Source organism: Corvus moneduloides, chromosome 4 (genome assembly GCF_009650955.1).
Source record: "Corvus moneduloides isolate bCorMon1 chromosome 4, bCorMon1.pri, whole genome shotgun sequence".
NCBI classification, from domain to species: Eukaryota; Metazoa; Chordata; class Aves; order Passeriformes; family Corvidae; genus Corvus; species Corvus moneduloides.
Window position 1 is genome coordinate 28,200,821 of NC_045479.1, and position 20,126 is coordinate 28,220,946.

At 38.5% G+C, this 20,126-nt stretch overlaps 1 protein-coding gene across 8 annotated transcripts in view; it reads left to right on the forward strand.

Annotated features, from left to right (window-relative positions):
- Window positions 1-20,126, forward strand: part of ANKS1B (ankyrin repeat and sterile alpha motif domain containing 1B) — a 416,591-nt gene that overhangs the window by 393,428 nt on the left and 3,037 nt on the right. For 7 of the 8 annotated variants that reach the window (XM_032107198.1, XM_032107196.1, XM_032107200.1 and 4 more), the window contains 3 exons: window positions 9,871-9,957; window positions 14,558-14,695; window positions 19,942-20,109. In XM_032107198.1, the coding sequence (XP_031963089.1) occupies window positions 9,871-9,957; window positions 14,558-14,695; window positions 19,942-20,109 (393 nt within the window). The remainder of the gene's footprint in view (window positions 1-9,870; window positions 9,958-14,557; window positions 14,696-19,941; window positions 20,110-20,126) is intronic. The other variant, XM_032107195.1, reaches the window with a different exon arrangement.

Consider the following 20,126-nt stretch of genomic DNA (forward strand, 5'->3'; position numbering starts at 1 on the left):
TATTAAGAATATGTTTTCCTGTGTCTCTTTGGCCTGATGCTGGTTTGTAGAAAATTACAGTAGTCTATCTCCAAGAAACATTGCTGCTGGAAAGTCAAAACAAGCCACACCTGATTTATTCCCAACTGTAGTTGTAATAAGAACACACCTGTTCACAGCCATGGTGAACATATCATGGTCTGGTATCATTAATTAATGAAGAATATAATTGTTTGCTAATCTACCAAACATGTACAATTACCTAGGTGAATGAGCAAAATCTTTTCTTCTGTGTATCATCCGTCTCTTATGCAAGATGTCTCTGAGCACAAGACGTGACATTCGGATCTAGAAAGCTGCAATATGTGTAAAAATCATGCAATCAGACAACCATTTCCTGCTGGTTACACATGTGCAGCACACAGACTTTCGTACAAGCTGTTTTAGCTGAGGGCTGGCAGTAATTCTCAATTACTAGATTGCCTGAAGATCTGAGGCTTCTCAGCTAATTACATGCTAATCATTCCTTACCTGGCTTAAAGTCCTCTAAAAAAAATCCTGACAATTTGACACAGAGGGATCTACAATCACATACACATGTTCTGGGGAATTACTTGAGGCTACAAGCATACCATCTTCCAATCCAGTTTTGAAACTGTCAGGCTTAGCAGTTCAATTCTTTAGGCATGTGCCTGTGCAGAAATTAGGGCAGAAGTTGACACCATAGTAGCATATGACAACTTCAGTAAGTTTTCTGACTGAACTAGGAGGTTTAACATCAAAAAAGGCACTCTAAATAATTTATAGGCACCTTAATATTTATTTCTATAAGTAATAAGTTTAGCCAATTAAAATTATAAAACTGAAAAAACTAAGTGTTTGAAAAAAATTTAATTTAAAATACACATTTCCTATATAAATAGTGCAGTTACACTAGTTTTCTATAGTCCCATACAGGACACTTATATAATACAGTGGTGGAGTTTATGTACATTTCTTTTTTTATACTCTTTTGAAACCGTTGTTCTGTGAGAGTGTTTATTTTCTGGTTTGAGAATTTTTATTGCAAAGATATTTGAATAAAATAGTTTTTAATCAGGATTTCTACTATTCTTTCTATGTAGTCCTTTTAATCATGTTCCTATTCAAGTCAAAAGCAAGAATCTTTGACTTAATGGGAACAAATTATTATTTTAGCCTGTTTTGCAGTGAGAAAAATGTGTGGTTTTCCAAAACTTTCTCCCTCTGGATGTCTCCTGAAAGTTGTTGTTTGTGAATTGGGAGTCCAGGTTGTCCAAAGCCATCCTGAAATTTTGCTGTGATGTTCATTATTGTATTTAAGTAACCCTGGGTTGTCATTGAAAAGCTGGCTTCTGTTTTAGTTACATTTTACATTGAAAGGGATGTTTCACTTACCAAAAAAAAAAAAAAAAAAGAAAAAAAGAAAATAAGTGAAAAGCTAGATACTTTATTTGTCTCTCAGGTACTGAATTCTTTACACTTGTCCAGCATCTCTAGAGTCAGTAAGATTTTTGCATAAGGCTGTACTATTTTGATAAGAGCAATAATTTTTTATTCTAGTATTTTATTTGTTTTTCCATGTACATATTTCGAAACTATAGCATGCTACAATCTGAAACATGGTGGGTATGGGGGCAGTATGTCACATATAAACTTGTACCAGGTTGAAGTCACTCCCCACACTTTTTTTAATCTTTCTGGACTCAGCCACATAATGGTTTTATGGAGAATGTGTGAAAATTAGGTACCTAATTTTTCTGTCTATGTGGCTTTTGATTCTCCATCTTTAACCTAATGCTTCTCAAAAAAGTGTTGACATTCACTGGATGTCTTTCAGTCAGCAGGTACACAAGGATGAAAGAAGTGTATCAGTGAAAAAAAATACCTTGATCTTCCTTAATCATTTATAAATACAGAGAAACAACAAAAATGACATGTTTGCTGACTGCAGATCCCTCGCTGTTAGTTGTAGATGCTCCCAGGGCTTTCAATTATTGCAATTGATGGTTTTGGTTCTCAAGGGAAGTGTCGTGTGGATATCCCTTGTGTCTCTCTGCAGAGAGGCTTACAGCAGCCTCCTTCTCTTGTACCTTAAGAGTGAAGGGAGATCCTAAATCTTCTATAATGTAAAAAAAACCTCCAATAGTAATTAAAAAAAAACCAAAAACCTGGGAATTTTTACCTTAATAACTCTTCTTGGCAATCTACTGTGCTACTCAGCATTGTGCAGCAGTGTGCTCTAGCAGGGCAGATGATAGATTTGTTTGGGGAAAATCATGAGGATGCAATAGCTTGAGCTCAACATTGGGGTCAAGGTTTTTTCCCACCCAAACTGCAGATTCGTGCAACCACACAAAATTATGGGTATTTGCCAAGAACTTTACTTTCCCATTCATATATTTGCACTCCTTTATATTTTATGGTTTCTTACTTGCTTCCAGCTATTTTCTGTCATAAAATCCCTCTCTAGTGGACAGCACTGTGTCCTTATCTCCATCCCCACCTGCTGTAAGCTGACCTTTGCTACTTGGAGATTAAATCTTGCTGTGCTGGCCAGAATAGATTTATTAATTATATTTGAGAGATGCCTTCAAGAAGCTAAGAGCTTTCATCTTTTCCAGTGTGCAACAGGAAATACTGCAAGTTGCGTTTTCAATCAGATTGCTGCCTTCATTGCAAATTATCACAGGAACATGAATGATAAGTAAGATGTGTTTGCATCAAAATAAAGACAAGGGATAAAGTTAAATTTGAGCTAGAAAGAGACTTGTTCTGTAAAGAAGACTTCATGTGGCATTTACACAGCTGAATTCCTTGACCAGGTGGGAAGGGGATTGTTTTGTACTTACTGGCACGAGCACAGCAGCAAGGTAGACTCTTTCTTTGCAGCAGTGTTAAATCACTGATGTTGCATACACCAACTGAACAGTCTAAAGCAGTCAAATATTTACTGCAGCAGTAGTCCTTTTCCCCCAACTTAAATTTTGTTCTTGGATCCTGCCACCTTCCTGAGTACTATATTTCTTTCTTAAATATTTTCTTGTTAGAAATAGGTTTTTAAACTTCAGGTCAAAGTTCTGAGGAAGCAGCAATATAATTCTGCTCACAAAGCAGGTATTTAAATGTCTTGCTAACTTAAGACCAAAATGTCAAAGCTGGAATTGCTGCAAAATCTGCTTCTCTGGAGAGGAAGGTGAAGCAGAGTTGATTCACTGAAAACAGGCAGCATCTGGGGCCTTTCTTCCTCATTTCATTTCTTCTTATATAAAGAAGGAACTGAATTTAGATGACAGTTTCTCTTTGTTTCTACTAAATCCTTTCTTACTTTTCAATCTCCATTTCATTTTTCCTCCAAAAGTAGAAGTGCAGAAGCCTCCATATGCCTCCTGGTGAAACTCCCTAGGCAAATACCATGTCAGGATCAAACACTGTTTCAGGATTTAGATTCTTCAGTCTCTGCTCTCTTGGGACTTGTAGCTCTGCCTCTCTATTGTGTGGCCACTGCTTTCAGCGGATCTGCAGTGGAACGGGGACAGGGATATTACTCAAAAGTTAAAAATAAGTAGTGGTGGAAGATCTTATACACATTCAGTCTCTATGCACATCCACATCGTGTTGTACCATGTTCTTCAGAGGATTGTACATCCTTGAATTCTGGCTGAAAGGAATCTAAGGGGCAGGAGGAATGCAGAGGAATGTTTGGAGATGTTGCAAAAGACAAAAACCATCTCGCTCTCAACCAGGCGCATTGCAGGTGCACCCCAAGTGCAATGTTCATATTAATGATGTAGCTTGGAGACATCCACTAATTGTAGAGAAGTAAAGAGTTTTGTATCACAAGGATTGCAGATGTAGTTTTATTCCAAGAAGTGTTAAATTATGTCATTAATGCATTTTTAAACCTCTTGGACTGAGAGAAGTCAGTAAATATTTTTTAAAAGGCAGATCGTATAATTGTATTTAAATATTTGTTAAAAGGCAAATTGGCTTCAAAACTAACTGGTCAAATGTGGACTTAGACTTTTTATTTCAATTTCATCTCATGCATGATCTTGTCAAAGTGATTCATTCAAGCTCCTCTTCCCCAGCTGGTCGAGGGAGGTGACTATCCCACTTTACTCTGTGCTGGTGCAGTCTCACCTTGAGTCCTGTGTGCAGATTTGGGCACCGCACTGTAAGAAGGATATAAAGCTGTTAGAGTGTCCAAATTAGGGCCATGAGGATGTTGAAGGGCCTTGAGGGGAAGCTGTGTGAGGAGCAGCTGAGGACACTTGTTCTGTTCAGCCTGGAAGAGACTGAGGGGAGACCTCATTGCAGTCTGCAGCTTCCTCATGAGGGGAAGAGGAGAGGCAGACACTGATCTCTTCTCTGTGCTGGCCAGTGAGAGGGAATGGCCTGAAGTTGTGTCAGGGGAGGTTTAGGCTGGATATCAGAAAAAGATTCTTCACCCAGAGGGTGTCTGGGCACTGGAACAGGCTCCCCAGGGCAGTGGTCACAGCGCCAGCCTGACAGAGCTCAAGAAGCGTTTGGACAACGCTCTCAGGCACAGGGTGTGGCTCTTGGGGATGGCCCTGTGCAGGCCAGGAGTTGGATTCAATTATTCTTCTGGTTCCCTTCCAGCTAAGACTTCTATGATTCTTTGAACTGCTTAGTGAAGTTTCATAAGCCTTAAATAAATAACAGGCTTACAGGTATGGTAGTAGGTGATACCAACAGATGTTTCACGTGTTTTGAAATGTGCAGTCTGATGCCATTTAGAATTAATAGTTGCTCCCAGTTTGGGAAAAAGTTCAGATTCTTATAATGAAGTGGATTCCAGTACATAACTGAATAGAATTGCCAGCTACAGTGTTCATATAGATATTAAAAATCAATATAGGACTGAAGATTCATTTGACAAAGTAGAAAGCCAAGATGAAGACTTAAGATTTTACAGGCTCATAAACTTTTACTTGGAATTTATTTAGGTATGGGATTTCTAGTGACTTGTCATAGCTGAATAATGTTTCTTTACTGTATATTTGCAATATCAAATACAATTACATATAAACCTAAAAGTGAACCTTTTCATTTTGGCCGCTGTGTGAAAGCTGAATCAGGTATATTTATATATAGTATATTCATATATATATATATATATATTTATAATTATAAATACATGTATAAGTGCATTGAGGTGGTCAACGTGACAAAGTAGAAGTACCAGGGTGTCCCATTTCCTTTTGTCAGGAAATAAATAAATGAGATGCAAGATTTTCAGAGTGGGCTGTGTTACACCATGTGCTACAGTTTATCAAGGGAATGTGTGAGCTTCTTACTTGGACGCCATTCTATGTGTGTTTCTGAATTTCTTATTCGGCTGCTTTGTGTGTGTGTGCTCTGAGATAGCATGGTTTGTACACTGCAGGAGCATTCAAAGGTTTTGAATTAGTGCTCTCAGTTCTGCACAGAGTAAGGTATTTAGGTACAATCCTGTCTTGAAACGGTTAAAAGCCCTTCAGGGTTGCAGATTCTGTATTTGATTTTTAAAAATAAACCAGTAGTTTATATTACTTTATTTAAAAAACAGTCCTCTGCCTCTTAAGTCATTGTTAATTACCTTGATTTGTTAGGCACACTGTCAGGGTGGATCTCAAATTAGTTGGATTTTTTATATTCTAAATAAATGTCTAGCAGTTCTGTCCAGCCTTTAACTCAAAATCAATATGCAAGTGGAAATGCTTTACCATACTTAAGATAATTTGTAGTACTACTGTAGTATGAAAATGAGTTTAGACTCTGGATATGAGAGTGATGTTTTTTTCCATGAAACTAAAGAAAATCCATGAACAAGATGAGAAGCAAGATTGCACTCCCTCTCTTGCTCTCTCTGGCACCACTGGTCTTGCGTCACCTTGTGACCCATTTCAAAAGGAGGAATTGGGAGCAGCACTGTCCAAGCGTGTGCAGGTTTTTAGCACTGTCCTAAATAATGGCAGCTGTGAGTTCAGATGCAAACTCAGAAGAGTCTTAAATTCAGACCTTTATTGTAAAAGCAGTCACTATAGTAACCAGGCAATTATGCAGGAGGTACCTTCTACCTTCTTCCACTGGGCTGATCTCCACTGTGGGTGCTGAGGGGATGAAGCAGCTTCACTGCAGCAGCTGCATCAAAATACAGACAAGACTGGTACTCCTGATGTTCCTTGTTCTGAAGAGAAAGATGCTCTGTGTCTTTTGAGAAGTCTGGGGAAGCTGCACATATGTCACATTAGATTCAGGATGGTGATGCTTTTTTCTGTCTTCCTGTGTATGCAGACAAACCTGTTTTATGGTTCTTGAATTATACATCGCCTGCTTTCATGTAGTCACCTACCTGTCTGGCAGCAAGGATTTCAGAGGTGGGACCAAAGCTCAGTCTCTCTAGCAGTGCAGAGACTCCTGGCTGCAGGAACAGTGCACCCATGGAAACAGGGCATGCACATCTGTCCTGACATAGGTGACCAGCTGATCAGCAACAGGCACTGGCAGGGAGCCTGGAAGAGGCTTGCTGTTCACCCAGGTGATTCTCCTGAAGAAGTGCATTGAAATTAAGAGCAGTTACAGTCACAAACAATGCAGTTCATAGGAACTATGACCAGTTCCAGGCTAGTGAGCACTTGCCCAAAGACAGTGTCCTGTCACTATGATTGCTTCTACGTGAGATGAAATCTAATCCTGCTACTATGGTATGAACATGCCTTGGAGCATTAGACCATATGTCAGCATGCACATGACATCCAATGCCAGCCTTCAGCTGTGGCTCCTGTAACTTTGGCTCAAGTCCATATGCTTCCCACAGAGACACCAGATGGACAAGAATATTTTGTCATCTCATTGTGTCCTCATGGAGTTGATACAGTGGCTAGAACCTAAAAGCCTGAGGAAAGGGAATACTGACTCCTGTGTTCCACCTTATTCTCAGATTCTGGGCACAGACATGGGCAGAGATGCCCACTTGGCCTGCACAGAGGTGTGAAATGTCTGACCAAGAAAGCTGTGGGACTTCATCTCAGCATCCTAGAATTCAGAGCCAAAGCACCTACAGTGCCTGAGCAAAAGGTATTCATCCTGTATCTCTGAATTCTCACGTTACACGTTCTGGCAGACAACTCCTTCTTTAAAAAGAAAGGAACAACAAGCGAATAGTGTGAGCTCACCATGACAACTCAAAACTGTTGAAGCCTGGAAACTGCTTGGAAATAATAATTATCTGGTGGGCTTCAGTTACTGTATCACTAAGAGTCGAGCCAGGCAATAGAGCTGCGTGTTTTTCTTGATGGCACTGTCATAATAACAAAGAATGTTATTCCACTGCCCAGCTGTTTGTTTCAATGGGAGTACAAGTGCAGAATTGTTACACCAGATTATAATTCTACACTGGATTGCAGTCTTTCAGAACACCTTTGCACAAATCCTGGGGTTTGTATGGTTTACAGGCTGATGAGGAACATCCTGTGCTCCTTACCAGATGAGACAGTTCGGTTTAATAAATTACAAGCGTCCATCAGTCTCTGATTCATTTCCTAATTTGCCAGCTGTAATTTAATAGCATCTTGGTGAGCTATTTCACTCAGAGACAGTCTTCTGGCAGTTTGCAACCCCAGTCAAATACTAGAGGTCAGGTCTGGTCTAGACAAACCCAGGTGAATGTGGAGCAGATGAAGATGATTAAATTATGAACTGCAGGTCTAGAGGAAGGAGGTTATTAGTACAGTGTGGCCTGGCCAACAGGATGCTTCACCTTTATGGCAAATAGCAGATGGTGGGAATTATACCGAAAAGCTGAGTACCTGTGTTTGTATAGCACATTGGAGAAAAGGAATTTTGCTGTTAAGGAGGTAATTGCAATAATCAAAATGCAAAAGAAAGCGCTCTTGTGTGTAGCTGTTGGACTAGAATGAAAGGACAAAAGTTGGATGATTGCTGCCTTGCCAGATGATTAAAGTGATATTGTCATATTTGTGACTATTTTGTCTAGTATGAGCATGTATGGGGTTTATTGCTTGTTATTCTGATAGCTGTATGTCCTGCAGCTTCTGTACAGTCACTGTCATGCTTTCTGTGCATTGAAATTGAATTTTATGAAAAGGTTCATTTATGAAAAGGTTCACTGTTACAGTGACACACACACACAGAGGTAGGTGTTTGCTCTGCTTTTGGCAGGGATACCATTTCTTTCTCCACTCAGTTCAGAAGCACACAGATCAGATTAGTGTCTTCAGATTTTGTTAAAATTCTTCAGGATGTTTTATCATTTAAGCTTTCATTTCTTAAAAGTGCCGAGTATTCTGGGTGAAAGGAGTTTTCTCCAGGATAAATTGACGCTTGATTGCTGTCTCAAGTCTCTCGTCATTTGATATGGAGAGATCCAACAAGTCCTCTCTATTACACGGACGGGTGGAGCCCTCCTTGAAGTTTAATTCGAGGTTATAGTCTTCGTGGCCCAGACACTAATTGCAGAGTATAGCTGGATCTGTAGCTTAGAACTTTACGCTGACAAAAATGAAGTCTTGTTTGATTCTGGGAGGATCAAGAGCCAATAAGGAGACATGATTACAGGGTTGGTTTTTTTTGTTTTAAGCTTCTGTTTGTTTTGCTCTCTAGTGTTAGCATCACCTACTTTTTCAAACATATTTTTTTAGTTACTGTTTGTGTTTTCAAGTTTCTATCTCTGCTGCTTTGGGTTTTTTTGAATAATACAAAGCCACTGCTGCTACTTTTGTTCAGCTGCTTTCATGATCTTCCTATGTGCCAATTCTAGACTTCAGTGTGTTTGCACTCGCCTTCTGTGTGCCGATGTTTCTTCATGTTTGCCTGTAACTGTCAAAAGTTCAAGTTCATTTCCTCTCAAGAAAATATTGGATTGATCTCTGTGATTGTTTGTAGATAGCTCCATAAATAAGCATTTTCTGAGTGTTACCTATTTATCTATAGTAGTTTTATGTAGAATAGTCTAGTCCATCATTGTCTTCCACCTTAAAAGAACTCAAATCAGTTATAAACTATTATGCTGTATTTTGGGGTTTTATTTGGTTGGTTTTGGGGTTGTTCTAGTAAATTTAATCTGTAAACTAATGAACATTTTTTTCTGCAGAGAACTTAAATCTGCTCCAAATATTTTCCTATTCTGTTCAGTGGGAAATATATTTGCTGTGTGCATCACACTGAAGGCACACAGAAGCAGACTAGCATAAAAGGAAAAACAATCTTACAGGAGGGCATGAACTGTAGGTAGGAGAACCTGGCACAGAGAGAATGCAGAATAAGCCTGTGTGCTAATTCATGTGTAAAGCAGCTTCCAGTAGCAGCTGCAGTCGAAGTGTGGAGTGACAAGATACAACGCTGGGCTGACGGATTGACTGGCAGGCCTGGCGGGCTGCAAGGATACCTCGTGTCACAAATACAACTGTGAAGAAGGGAAAACCAGGGAAATCTTTCTAAATAACAACTAATTGCAGCAAAGAAACAGTACAACAAGAAGTACTGTGCTGTTGATTCTTACAGCTGGGAAGGGCAGGAGAAGGGGAGGGAGGCAGCAGTGGATGGGGCATATCAGATAGATGTCCTAAACACACATGTTTTGGGAAACACTGGTTGCATGACTGGTCTTTTTAAGCCTGGAAAAGTTGCTTTATTATCTTCCCACTGTGTTATGAAAAAGGAAAATTTTTACCATCCTCATAACAAACTTAAAGCTTTTTTTAGTTTTGTAACTACAAGAGAGCATAAATTGGGAGCTGGCTGCAGAAAAAGTAAAATATTTGTTTAACTTAGGTATTTAATTAGAAGAAGAGAGCACTGTTCTTGCAATGCAACACAACTCTAATAATATCTTCATTTTGATTTCAGAAGTCTACGGAACAGATGAAGAAAGTACCAACTATTGTCCTATCTGTCTCTTACAAGGGAGTCAAATTTATTGATGCCACAAATAAGGTATGTGCAATTATTCAATATTAGGTTTTTTTTCTCACAACTAGGAAAAATAGTAATACCTATGAAGGCCAGGCCAGAGAGGGGACAGATTTGCACTTCGTGTTTTCCTCTCCTTTTTTTCTCCTCTTTTCTCCAAAATGGGTATAATGTTACTGTCATTCTCCAGAAACTCAGTCTGGAGGACAAGTGAAGCAGTTTTAATGGCTTATTTGGAGATCATTGCATCCAGCATTCTGCTATTAAATGCAAGCTTATCACAACAGACGTTCAGCAGGGAGCCTCTGTGGAATCCTTTACCATATTCTTCTCTATACAGTTCCTTAAGTATGCATTATATATATATATTTATATATATATATATATATGTTCGTTAATATAATGTGGGAAATTTAAAAAAAAAAGATGTCTCAATAAGGAATAAAGATGCAGTTTCATCCAGGGCCAGCTATTTTAAGAATAAGAAACACAAGCCTTGAATGTCCTATCCAGACACTCAAATACCACAGCCTCTCTGTGAGCTGTTTTCTTGATGCTAGCCATTTAACTACCTGAACTGCAGCAGCTTCTTAATAGTTGTTATTCCACATTTTTTTCATCTTCCTGTGTGGCAATGCTCCTGTGCTTTGTTTCTTACGTTTTGAAATACATCCAAATCTTTAAAAAACCCCAACTAACCAAAGCCTCAAAAGCAGAACTTGAGAGATCAGAGAATTCAGTGATGGATAGAGCAATGGATTATTGCTTAGCCAAAGTAAAATGTATAAACTCTGTAAACAGAAGTAAAGTAATGCATTAATTTCTCTCCTTTATATGTCTAAAATGGCAAGGAAATACAATCCATACTGATGATTTTATATGAACAGAAAAGAAATTCTCTTTTCTGTTATGTGACTAAAACTGACTAGGCAATATAAAGAGTAATCTGACAACCCAGCTACCTGACCAGGTTAATAATGTATATAGCAGCTTTGTGTTGCTGAACATTCAGACCACACAGTACATCTATCCCAGTATCCATCAAACTTGCCAAATCAATCAGTTTTTAAGTTTTATTAGAACTGTGTTTTAAGTGAAGGGTGGAAGCAGATTTGTGAACTTCTGCTAAAGTTTGGAAGCCATATTTATAGTTAGAAGATGGCATAAAAGAAAAACTGAGGTGAAATTACTGTTGTTTCAAGTCTGGCATATTTGCCATAGCAGAGGGACCAGGGATTCCTGACAGCTCCTTTTTCCTTCCATTGATTCAAAACTGAGCTTCTACAACCCTCATTCCCTTTATGTTCTCTCATGTGCAGGGCATAAATCAGGACATTGTAATGTTATTGACTCTAACTTGGATAATGCTGTTTTCAGCTCTTAAATCTCCTCTGTAGTGTAAAGGATGTAACTGCAATGTCCTTCGGTTTACAAAAAAAATCAGAAGAAAAGGAGCTTCTTGTGTCTCTTTGCACAGTGCATAGAGTCTTATGTAAGATGGAAACCTGAAAGAAGTTTGGCAAATTGCATTAGATCACTCTAGATGAGTCCCACTGAAACCTAGTAGTGCAACGGATGTATTTGATGGAGGTAAATAGTGCCACAGTCCAATGTTTTTTCTCAAGTAGTAGATTGCTTTCTCTCCAGTTCAAAATCTGCACTGCCTTTCCCTTCTGTAAAAACCAGGTAATAGCCTGCAACTCTCCCAGAAGCGTTGTTATCATCCTTGTCCACAGTGTGCTGTTCCCAATTCCTTCAAGACCCAAAACAGATTAGCACTAAGGTGAGAGCATATTCAGACTTGTACTGCTTCCATATGAGCTTCTAGTTGACAGCGCTGGGCACCACTTAGCAATAAATACATACTTTTTAATGACAAAACTAGCTAGCAGTTCTGTGCTTGAAAACTCAGCTCTCATGGCTGTTCATCCTTTTCCTTTATGCCACCAAGCTAAGAATTTGTATTCCCAGTCATAGCAGGCAAAGTTTCAGGTGACGAAGGGGCCCTGACCTTATTCCATGACAGCTATTTCAGTGGCACCTTGAAGCTTGGCATGACACCATTTCTTTGCAAGTGAGGCCAGAAAGAAATTGCTGCCTAGGAAAAAGTAGATTACAGAATTTTCTTGTGGCTCACAGCTCACCCTAACTTCTGGGTGATTTCTGCCAGAAGGGAGATTGGCTGGCATGAGCTAGGCAAGCAAAAGGAAGGCTGTTTAGCAAAAACCTGGTCTTTCCAAGGTATTTCCTTGGCAGAACCAGAACTGACTTTCAGCTTCCCCACTTTTTGAGAAGCATTGGAGGTTTCTCTTGCCAAACTGAAAGACAATTTTTAGAACAGCTGTAGAGTGTCAGTCAGTGCCTGAGGAGTGTACCCAGAACAGCAAGCTGGTTCATAGCCTTCTACTTCCTACAGAATAAGACCATGGTCTACTGAAATGTGACAGTAGGACACAGTAAACACATGCACTGAAAAATGTTTCATTTTGAAAGGAGAACACAGAGGATATCCTAGAGCAGCTAGGGAAAAACTCAATTTCACTATCAATTTCTGTCCAGAAGATTTAGTTTAAGTATACTTTATTTTATTCAAAACAAACTTGATATGTGTATGTTTCTAAAATTCACTTGGTTTAAAATTAAAACATTAAAATAATCTCCATGAATTTTGACTCAAGTGCAAATCCCTGTGTCAACCCCAGGTCACCTAGAAAAAGCTTCAGCATAGCAGAGCTCTTTTCACATATGCTGCATAAATTCAGGTGATTACATTGTGGCTCATGATTTGGCATAAATACTTCACATATGATTTTAATACCTTCCAAGCTTGAATTCTTTCTGCTTTCTGAACTACATTGTTGCCAACACTACATCAACGACCGTGTATTACAGCTCTATCTGTGGATACCTAAATCCCTGGTTTTGGTATAATTCTAATTCTCATCAAAATCTTTATTGAGGGTAAAAGTTATCAATTTGAGAACAAAGGAAATAAAATGCTTCAAGTAACATAAAAAGCAAGCAGTTGTTGAGCAGAGATTATACATGTCATTATAAATTGGCATATATTGAAACACAAGTACTGGTTTTGTCATTTTTATGAATAATGCATTAAACAGAAATAATCAAGTATGTTGCAACAATTTAAGAGGATTATTTCTTTTCTTCAGTAAGAGTTTCCTTATCTCGGTTTTTCCATAATTTGAAATTTGGTGTGCTTTTTATTAAGATTTTTTCCTAAGTCATGATTTCTTCAATTAGATGTGTTAATACCTCTTTTCGATAACTTGATACCTACATGCAAGGGGAAAGTTGCCACTTAGCAAATGAGAAAAGATATGGCAAAGCATCTGAAGCAATTTAGTTGCATGTATTTAAAAAAAAAATTTTAAAAGAGGTGGAGGAAACTAGGTGGGAAGGAAAAGAGAGGGGTGAGGGAAAACCAGATATGCTCAGAGATTGTTTTAACTTGGACAGATGCCACCATGGCAGCAGGAAGTGGTGGCTGTGTGAGGAACTGGGACACTACAGGTGTCACCTGTTCCATGATGCAGTAGTGATGTCATGCTGCAGCAAGATTTGTCACTGTGGGCTTTTGTGGGAATGCCAGAGCCACAGCCAGCAGGGCTACAACTCAAGAAAGCATATAAACTAACCCCTAAGTAAATTCCTATTCAATGAATCATTCTTCTTTTTAAACAAACCATTTGAAACCCGTGTGTTGTTGAAGCAAGGCCTAGTCATAAGCCACTCTGCAGTATGTTCTTCTCTGGCTTCATGGTTTCTTTGGCCTGAACACAGTGATTACATATCAGCAGTTTATGTAATGAGTATTCATAATTTTCTCCAAAGCTTTAAGACAGCTTTTCTTTATTCCATCAGACAGACATGTCCCACCTCTCTCCCAGTAGTGTGCTATAGCTTACATTGGCTGTTGCAAGTAGTGTGGCTCGGTGCATGAACGGTTTCATTTTCCTACATGTCTCTTACAGGATGCTGTTGTCAGTAGGGGGAGATAAGTTGCCAGATCCTCCTGTAGTTACCATTTTAGTAATCAGAATCCTTTCGATATCTCACGGTTTCAATTATAAGTGATGTTTGGTGTTTTTTTCTCCTAAGCTAAAATTTGTCAAACAGCATGTGCAAAAACCTGGCTATTGAGCTTCCTAGGTTTCACCAGATCCTGTCTGTCAGTGGACTGAAACAGTGTCCCATTTTGATTATACAAAACCCCAGCAACTTCACAAGATGCTGGTATAGTGCTTGGAAACTGTATCTATAAATACAGTTTCTAAGCACTATACCAGCATCTTATGAAGTTGTGTCCTGTGTGCCAGGAAAGATGTCTCTTTGTCAAAGGATCATGAATAAACTCCAAAGCACAAGTGGCCTCATAGGGAAGACTCTAGAACATAATGGTTTCCTACCAGATGATTGGCAGTTGGAGAGAGTCAAAATTCCAAATATCTGTATAAGATCACACATGGGGTTTATTAAATCTCTTTTTAAGACATTTCTGAAATACTTTGGCATGGTAGATCAACACAGATGTGAATCTAAACCCATACCTTTTATGGCTCTTTTAAATTTAATTCCTAAATTGATTGGATTTTTTTTTAAACAGAATATTATTGCTGAACATGAAATCCGTAACATTTCCTGTGCTGCACAAGACCCCGAAGACCTTTCTACGTTTGCGTACATCACTAAAGACTTGAAGACTAATCACCACTACTGCCACGTATTCACTGCGTTTGATGTGGTCAGTTTATAGAAGATACTTCATTTAATAGTTCTTTCTATTAGTATTAGTTATTTTGTTCTGTTAAAACATTTTCAGGATATATTAATGGCGATTAATGGAAGGCATCATTCATTTACCCCAGGAAAAGATTACTATGGGATAGAAAAAAGACGTTTCTGGAGAAGAGCAGAGATTTTCTTGGATATTTCCCATCTGAAATAACTCACCTCTGTCACCTCAGCTGTTGAGTGTAAACTTAGCGAGTAGCTTTTCATACAAGACTTGCCATGTAATTCTTATAACCTAAGGTATAAGCCTAAGCCTGAGCCTTCCAAAAAGTTTGTAACAAGTATATTCTAAAATCTCAGCACACACCAAAAGATTGCCTTTATTTTGAAAATAGCAAATTAATTATTTAATTCTTATTTCCTTGTTCTATAATTCTTGCCTACATATCTCAAAATGTTACTTCAGCAAAAGTCCTTAGAGCTCCTATTATGTTGGTGGAAAATTAGTAATTTCTTCCTACAGTTGTACTTTTCCGATGGGGATGCACAAAGTACTATTGTTTCAAGAAATCGTGAACACATATCAATTAATCAGTCATGCAGTTTTCAGCTAAATTTGGTGAAGTAAGTAGTGGCTAAATTTTTTATTACTTAGATTTATAGTCCAAAACTTACCCTTTGAGTTGTGAACAAGAGAAATTTCAGGTGCTATTAAAACTTCAAAATTATTCAAGAAAAAATGTTTTAATATAATGTGTATGAATTCTTGAAACATGCTTACATGAATATAAATAAGTTAAATCAAAAAACCAGGGGTGCCTGAACTGCAGCTTTTTATTTGGGACTGGGGAAATAGTTAACATTGCACAGCAATAGTGTGTGGGAGAACTTAAATAACAAGATGTACAGGTAGGCTAGAGGAATTTTAGCATTTTGGTTGAGTGCTTTTGTTATTTAAATTCTCTGCTGACATTTTAGTATCCACAGGGAGTAGAAAAACTTTGAAATTGTGTTAAAAATAGATAGACAGTGATCAACAAGATGGTACATTACATCGGTTTTAGTGCTATGTGAACAACTGAAATTAGACTGAGTGAGTGAGGTTATTACTTCTCCTGGTCCATTTAAATTCTTCTTAATGGTTTTGGAGTACTGCAGTTTCATTTATAGGTTTAGTAATCAAGCAGAAACATAGACTCAGGTATTGCAGATGAAATTCATCTCCTTTCTTGGCAAGGGAAGAAAAGTAATCCAGGAATAATTACATTTTGCCCACTTCCTGTACCTTAAGAGGAGCATTTAATATCCCAAGCACTTTAAATGGCTATTTTAAGCAATACGGAAACTTTAATGTCTAACTGTCTTTACTTGGTTTTCTCCTACAACCTAATCCTCAGTGGGGTGTTACCTACTCAGATACCCTCTTTTTGTGTTGTTTTATTTCTCAGGAACTAGCATTTTTGATTCAAGTACAAGCTCTATAAAAACCAGCAAGATATTCAGAATGCAAGCATACTGTGAACTAAATTTTCTGTTTAAAGGCTAACGTTCATGTTAACTTGATCTTCCCATTTGCTAATAAAAATAATTCTACCCATTTGCCAATGGGTAGAAGTACAATCATTTAAAAAAAACTGAAGTTTAAAATGGTAGAAATCCTCAATAAGGTGGAAGGTGTTTTAAACCATATGTATTTTTGTAATGCGATATATTGCATATGTTATGAAAAAAAAATCACTGTCTTGATCCTTCAGTTTCTCAGGAAATGTGGGCAAGAATAATTTATTTGTAGATAGGGAAGTATTTTAGTATTATTTTAGTGACATGCAACCACAAGCATTACTGATACTATTTAGGAGTAACTGTACATTTAACTTGAGTACTCAGAGTTAAAATTCTATAATCAAAATTGCAAAACCATCAGACTTTATTACAGAATAGTGAAGGGGAAGAGGTTTGAGGGAAGAATAGGATTTATTGCTCAATATTTGAAATCCACTTCACTTTCATTCATTTACTGAGCAGCCTTTTATCTACAAGTGAAGGACTCCCTTTGGAGAAACAAACCATCAACACAGATCCTATATCAATTTCTGGTTCAGGTATTGGACATATCCAAAGTAATATCCATCATTGCCCAATGCACCTATGAACAGACAACAAAAAAGTCAGTTAAAATTTAAGGAAACAATTAGCCATTTTAACAGGTTGGCTGAGTTAAAGCTGAAGAATCCTGACTCAGACTTCACTGGGGCTCTGAATTGTAGCATTGCCTGGCAAACAAGGCAGCTGACCTCATTCCTCACCTCCCAGAAATTGTTGCTTAAGGGCGTTGGCTTACTCACTTTCCTTCTGTGCCATACCAAGCAAGGAGCAGGACTGCAGCAGCTGGGAAGCACTGCAGACCCTCCTCTCTAAGGAGCTTGATGGGGTGCTGGGAGAATCAGACTCTCCTACAGCAGCCAGGGGCTCTACAGCTTCCGTGCTAGGCATCTGTCAGGCAGGGACACCTGTATCCTTCCTTTTGTGCCACATGTAAAAGGTGTAAATAGTCTCCTCACTCCATCAGAAGAATTCCACTATGGATTTTGGTTTGGTTTTCCACCCCTCTCCTCAAGGGAGTCCTGCTCCTACCTCTCCAATATAGCCCCTGCATGAATCTGTACCAACTCTGGTCCTTATAATCCTCTCCCAGTACTACAGGTGGGAAATTCTTCAAACCAACCTTATTTACTTATGGGGTTTTTTCAGATAATTTTTTAAAATTTCACAAGGTACAGTTCTAAAGCCCTTTTTGCCTCCATTTTCAGACTTCCCTTTGTCAAGGTTCTACCACAGTACACAATGTATGAATTTATGTACAAGCTATGGTTCAGTTTGCTTTTCTAATATTGAACAGAACAGTGAATATTCTGTTCTATTTGCTATATTTCAAATATTTATTATTCAGAGAAACAGTTACATGTTTCTTACGGTTTTCAGGTCCCAGGCAGGCCTGTTTTTTTCATTTTACAGTCAACAAAGGAAAAGAGATTATAGTGGCTTCATACAAGATGCAGGACTTAAACTAAAATTGTGGCTCAGTATGGCAAACTTTCAGTCTGTCTCCACTCTTATCTCCCAAATTTTCAGGCCAGTCTCAGTGATCTTTTTGTATGCCACACTGGATGGTGTATTTTCTCACTCCTACTAGTATTGTAGCCTGCATATTCTCCAACAAGCCATTCCTACACCTTGTCCTGCTGATGTATTCCTTAGTAATAATAATATCCACTGCAGACAATCTCATCATGATATAGTGTGCTCTCTTACTGTCATGACAGCTGATTCTAAAGACATCTCTCTTTAGAATAATATTCTTATCCCACTGAAAAGCACACTCCATTTCAAATTATATTATTCTCGACATTTTTAACGACTATACTCTGTTGCTCTTAATTCCATAGCCAGAATTCTGCTAAAAGGCAGAGCACTTTATAACAGCCTCTTTAGCTTTGCTTTTATTATTCCACTGGCAAACTGCATCCTCAGTCTTTTTCAGTCTTGGCCAGTTTCCCTTGAAGTTAAAGGGGAGATAATTTGGAGACTACAGCTATCAAATCAGGCAGACATTCTTATTTAGGAAGCTATGAAACTTTGGCTGGCTTGCTGTTGTGACTGTAGTCATCAGAGAGCATGTCCCAGTGCAGGAGTATAATTGTTTTCTGTCTGGCCTAACACAGGACAGAGCTAGCACCTTTATAAGAAGCTCTTCTAATGAGCTAAATATGCTGAATTTAGCCTATATTATCACAGTATATATGAGTGATAAAAGAGGAATGGAAATTCTTCAGGGAAATTTAAGTGTAGGGCATGAAATCAAATGCTTTTCCATTTAACTTTGTTTTAATGATTGAAGGGTGGCAAATAGTGTTCTTCCAAGTGCATGCATTGCTTTCTCACTTACTGCAAGCTTAACAGTTAGACTTGACTAGTAAAGGCATATCCCATTTGAAAAAGTATCAGAAACATGAGAATTTAAAGGGGTTACCTAGGTTCAGAGCAATGCAGAATTGCTTCCAACTATAGGCTGTGGAGGTTGAGGAAGGAGAGGGTAATGTCTGAATCACATCAAAGATTTATGAATTATTCTAAGGGGACTGTAGGACATCATATGGAGGCAAGCCAACAGGCTTGCCTTTGCTCTGCAGGGGTTCCAAACATTATTGCAGAGTTAGTAGCCCAGAAATAGGCTCTAGTAGGAGCCTAAAAATAGGCTCCAGTAGGAGCCCGAAAAGAAATATACAAAAACAAACCCACAAACCTGAAGAAAAATTACCATAGGAATTCACTTGCCATTTAGATTAAGGTCAAATTTGAAACTCACAGCTGCTTTTTCATTGATGTAAAACTGTACATATAAATATGAAAAAGGTATTTATAGCAGCCCCTCTGATACCTCACTCATGCTTTATAAATCTTTCAACAAGTTTTTTTCCCCATAAACAGAGGACTGGTTTTAGGCATAATAGCCTGACTTTTTTGGTTATGCCCACTAACCTCCCTTCCCCTTGCTTACAAGAGTGTTGTTACCCCAGCATTTGAGCTCAGTTTTACTTCTAGAAAACAAACCCATGAGGAGGTTTCCCTAGGACTTGCAGCACACACCTGAAGCAGCACACTGACCTGCACACATACCCAGCTGCACTGCATCTGTAAATCAGAGCACACACTTCCAGCACTGGCCTTCTGTCCTTTTGGAAGCATCACACCCATGCTGCAGCCTCTTCCTGTGCTGCTTGGTGAGAGCACAGAGCATCCCAAGGCATGTGCCCGGGGAAGCAGCACATCAGGCTGCCAGCTCTGGAGGATGACAGAACTTTCAGGAGTTCTGAAATAAAGAGAGGCCAAATATCACACAGCAACAGTGCAAGAAGGGCTGGATCCTGAGAACAGCAGATACAGGATGAGTTGGGAAGGTGGGAAGGTTAATGTACTTGTTCTAAAAAGAGATGGCACACAATCACCCACTCATGTTTTCATGTTTAGTGAGACGTTTTCAAGGGGTTTAGAAGTAATTACTTTCAATACAATAAATTACATTCAGATTGTTTTTAATCAATGAGAAATCAAATGACAGATACAAACATTACCAAGACTGAGGAGCGTCTTACCAGCGTGATTTTAATTATTTACATTACAAATCACTACCCCACTTCATGTATCTGACAATAATTCAACCTCACCTCAATTTTAACTGTTTCTGTTTTGTTCCAGAATTTAGCTTACGAAATCATTCTTACACTAGGACAAGCATTTGAGGTGGCCTATCAGCTTGCACTACAAGCACGAAAAGGGGGCCATTCTTCAACCCTCCCTGAAAGCTTTGAAAACAAACCCTCTAAACCTATTCCCAAACCACGTGTTAGTATTCGGAAGTCAGTGGTAAGTAGAAGGTAGTT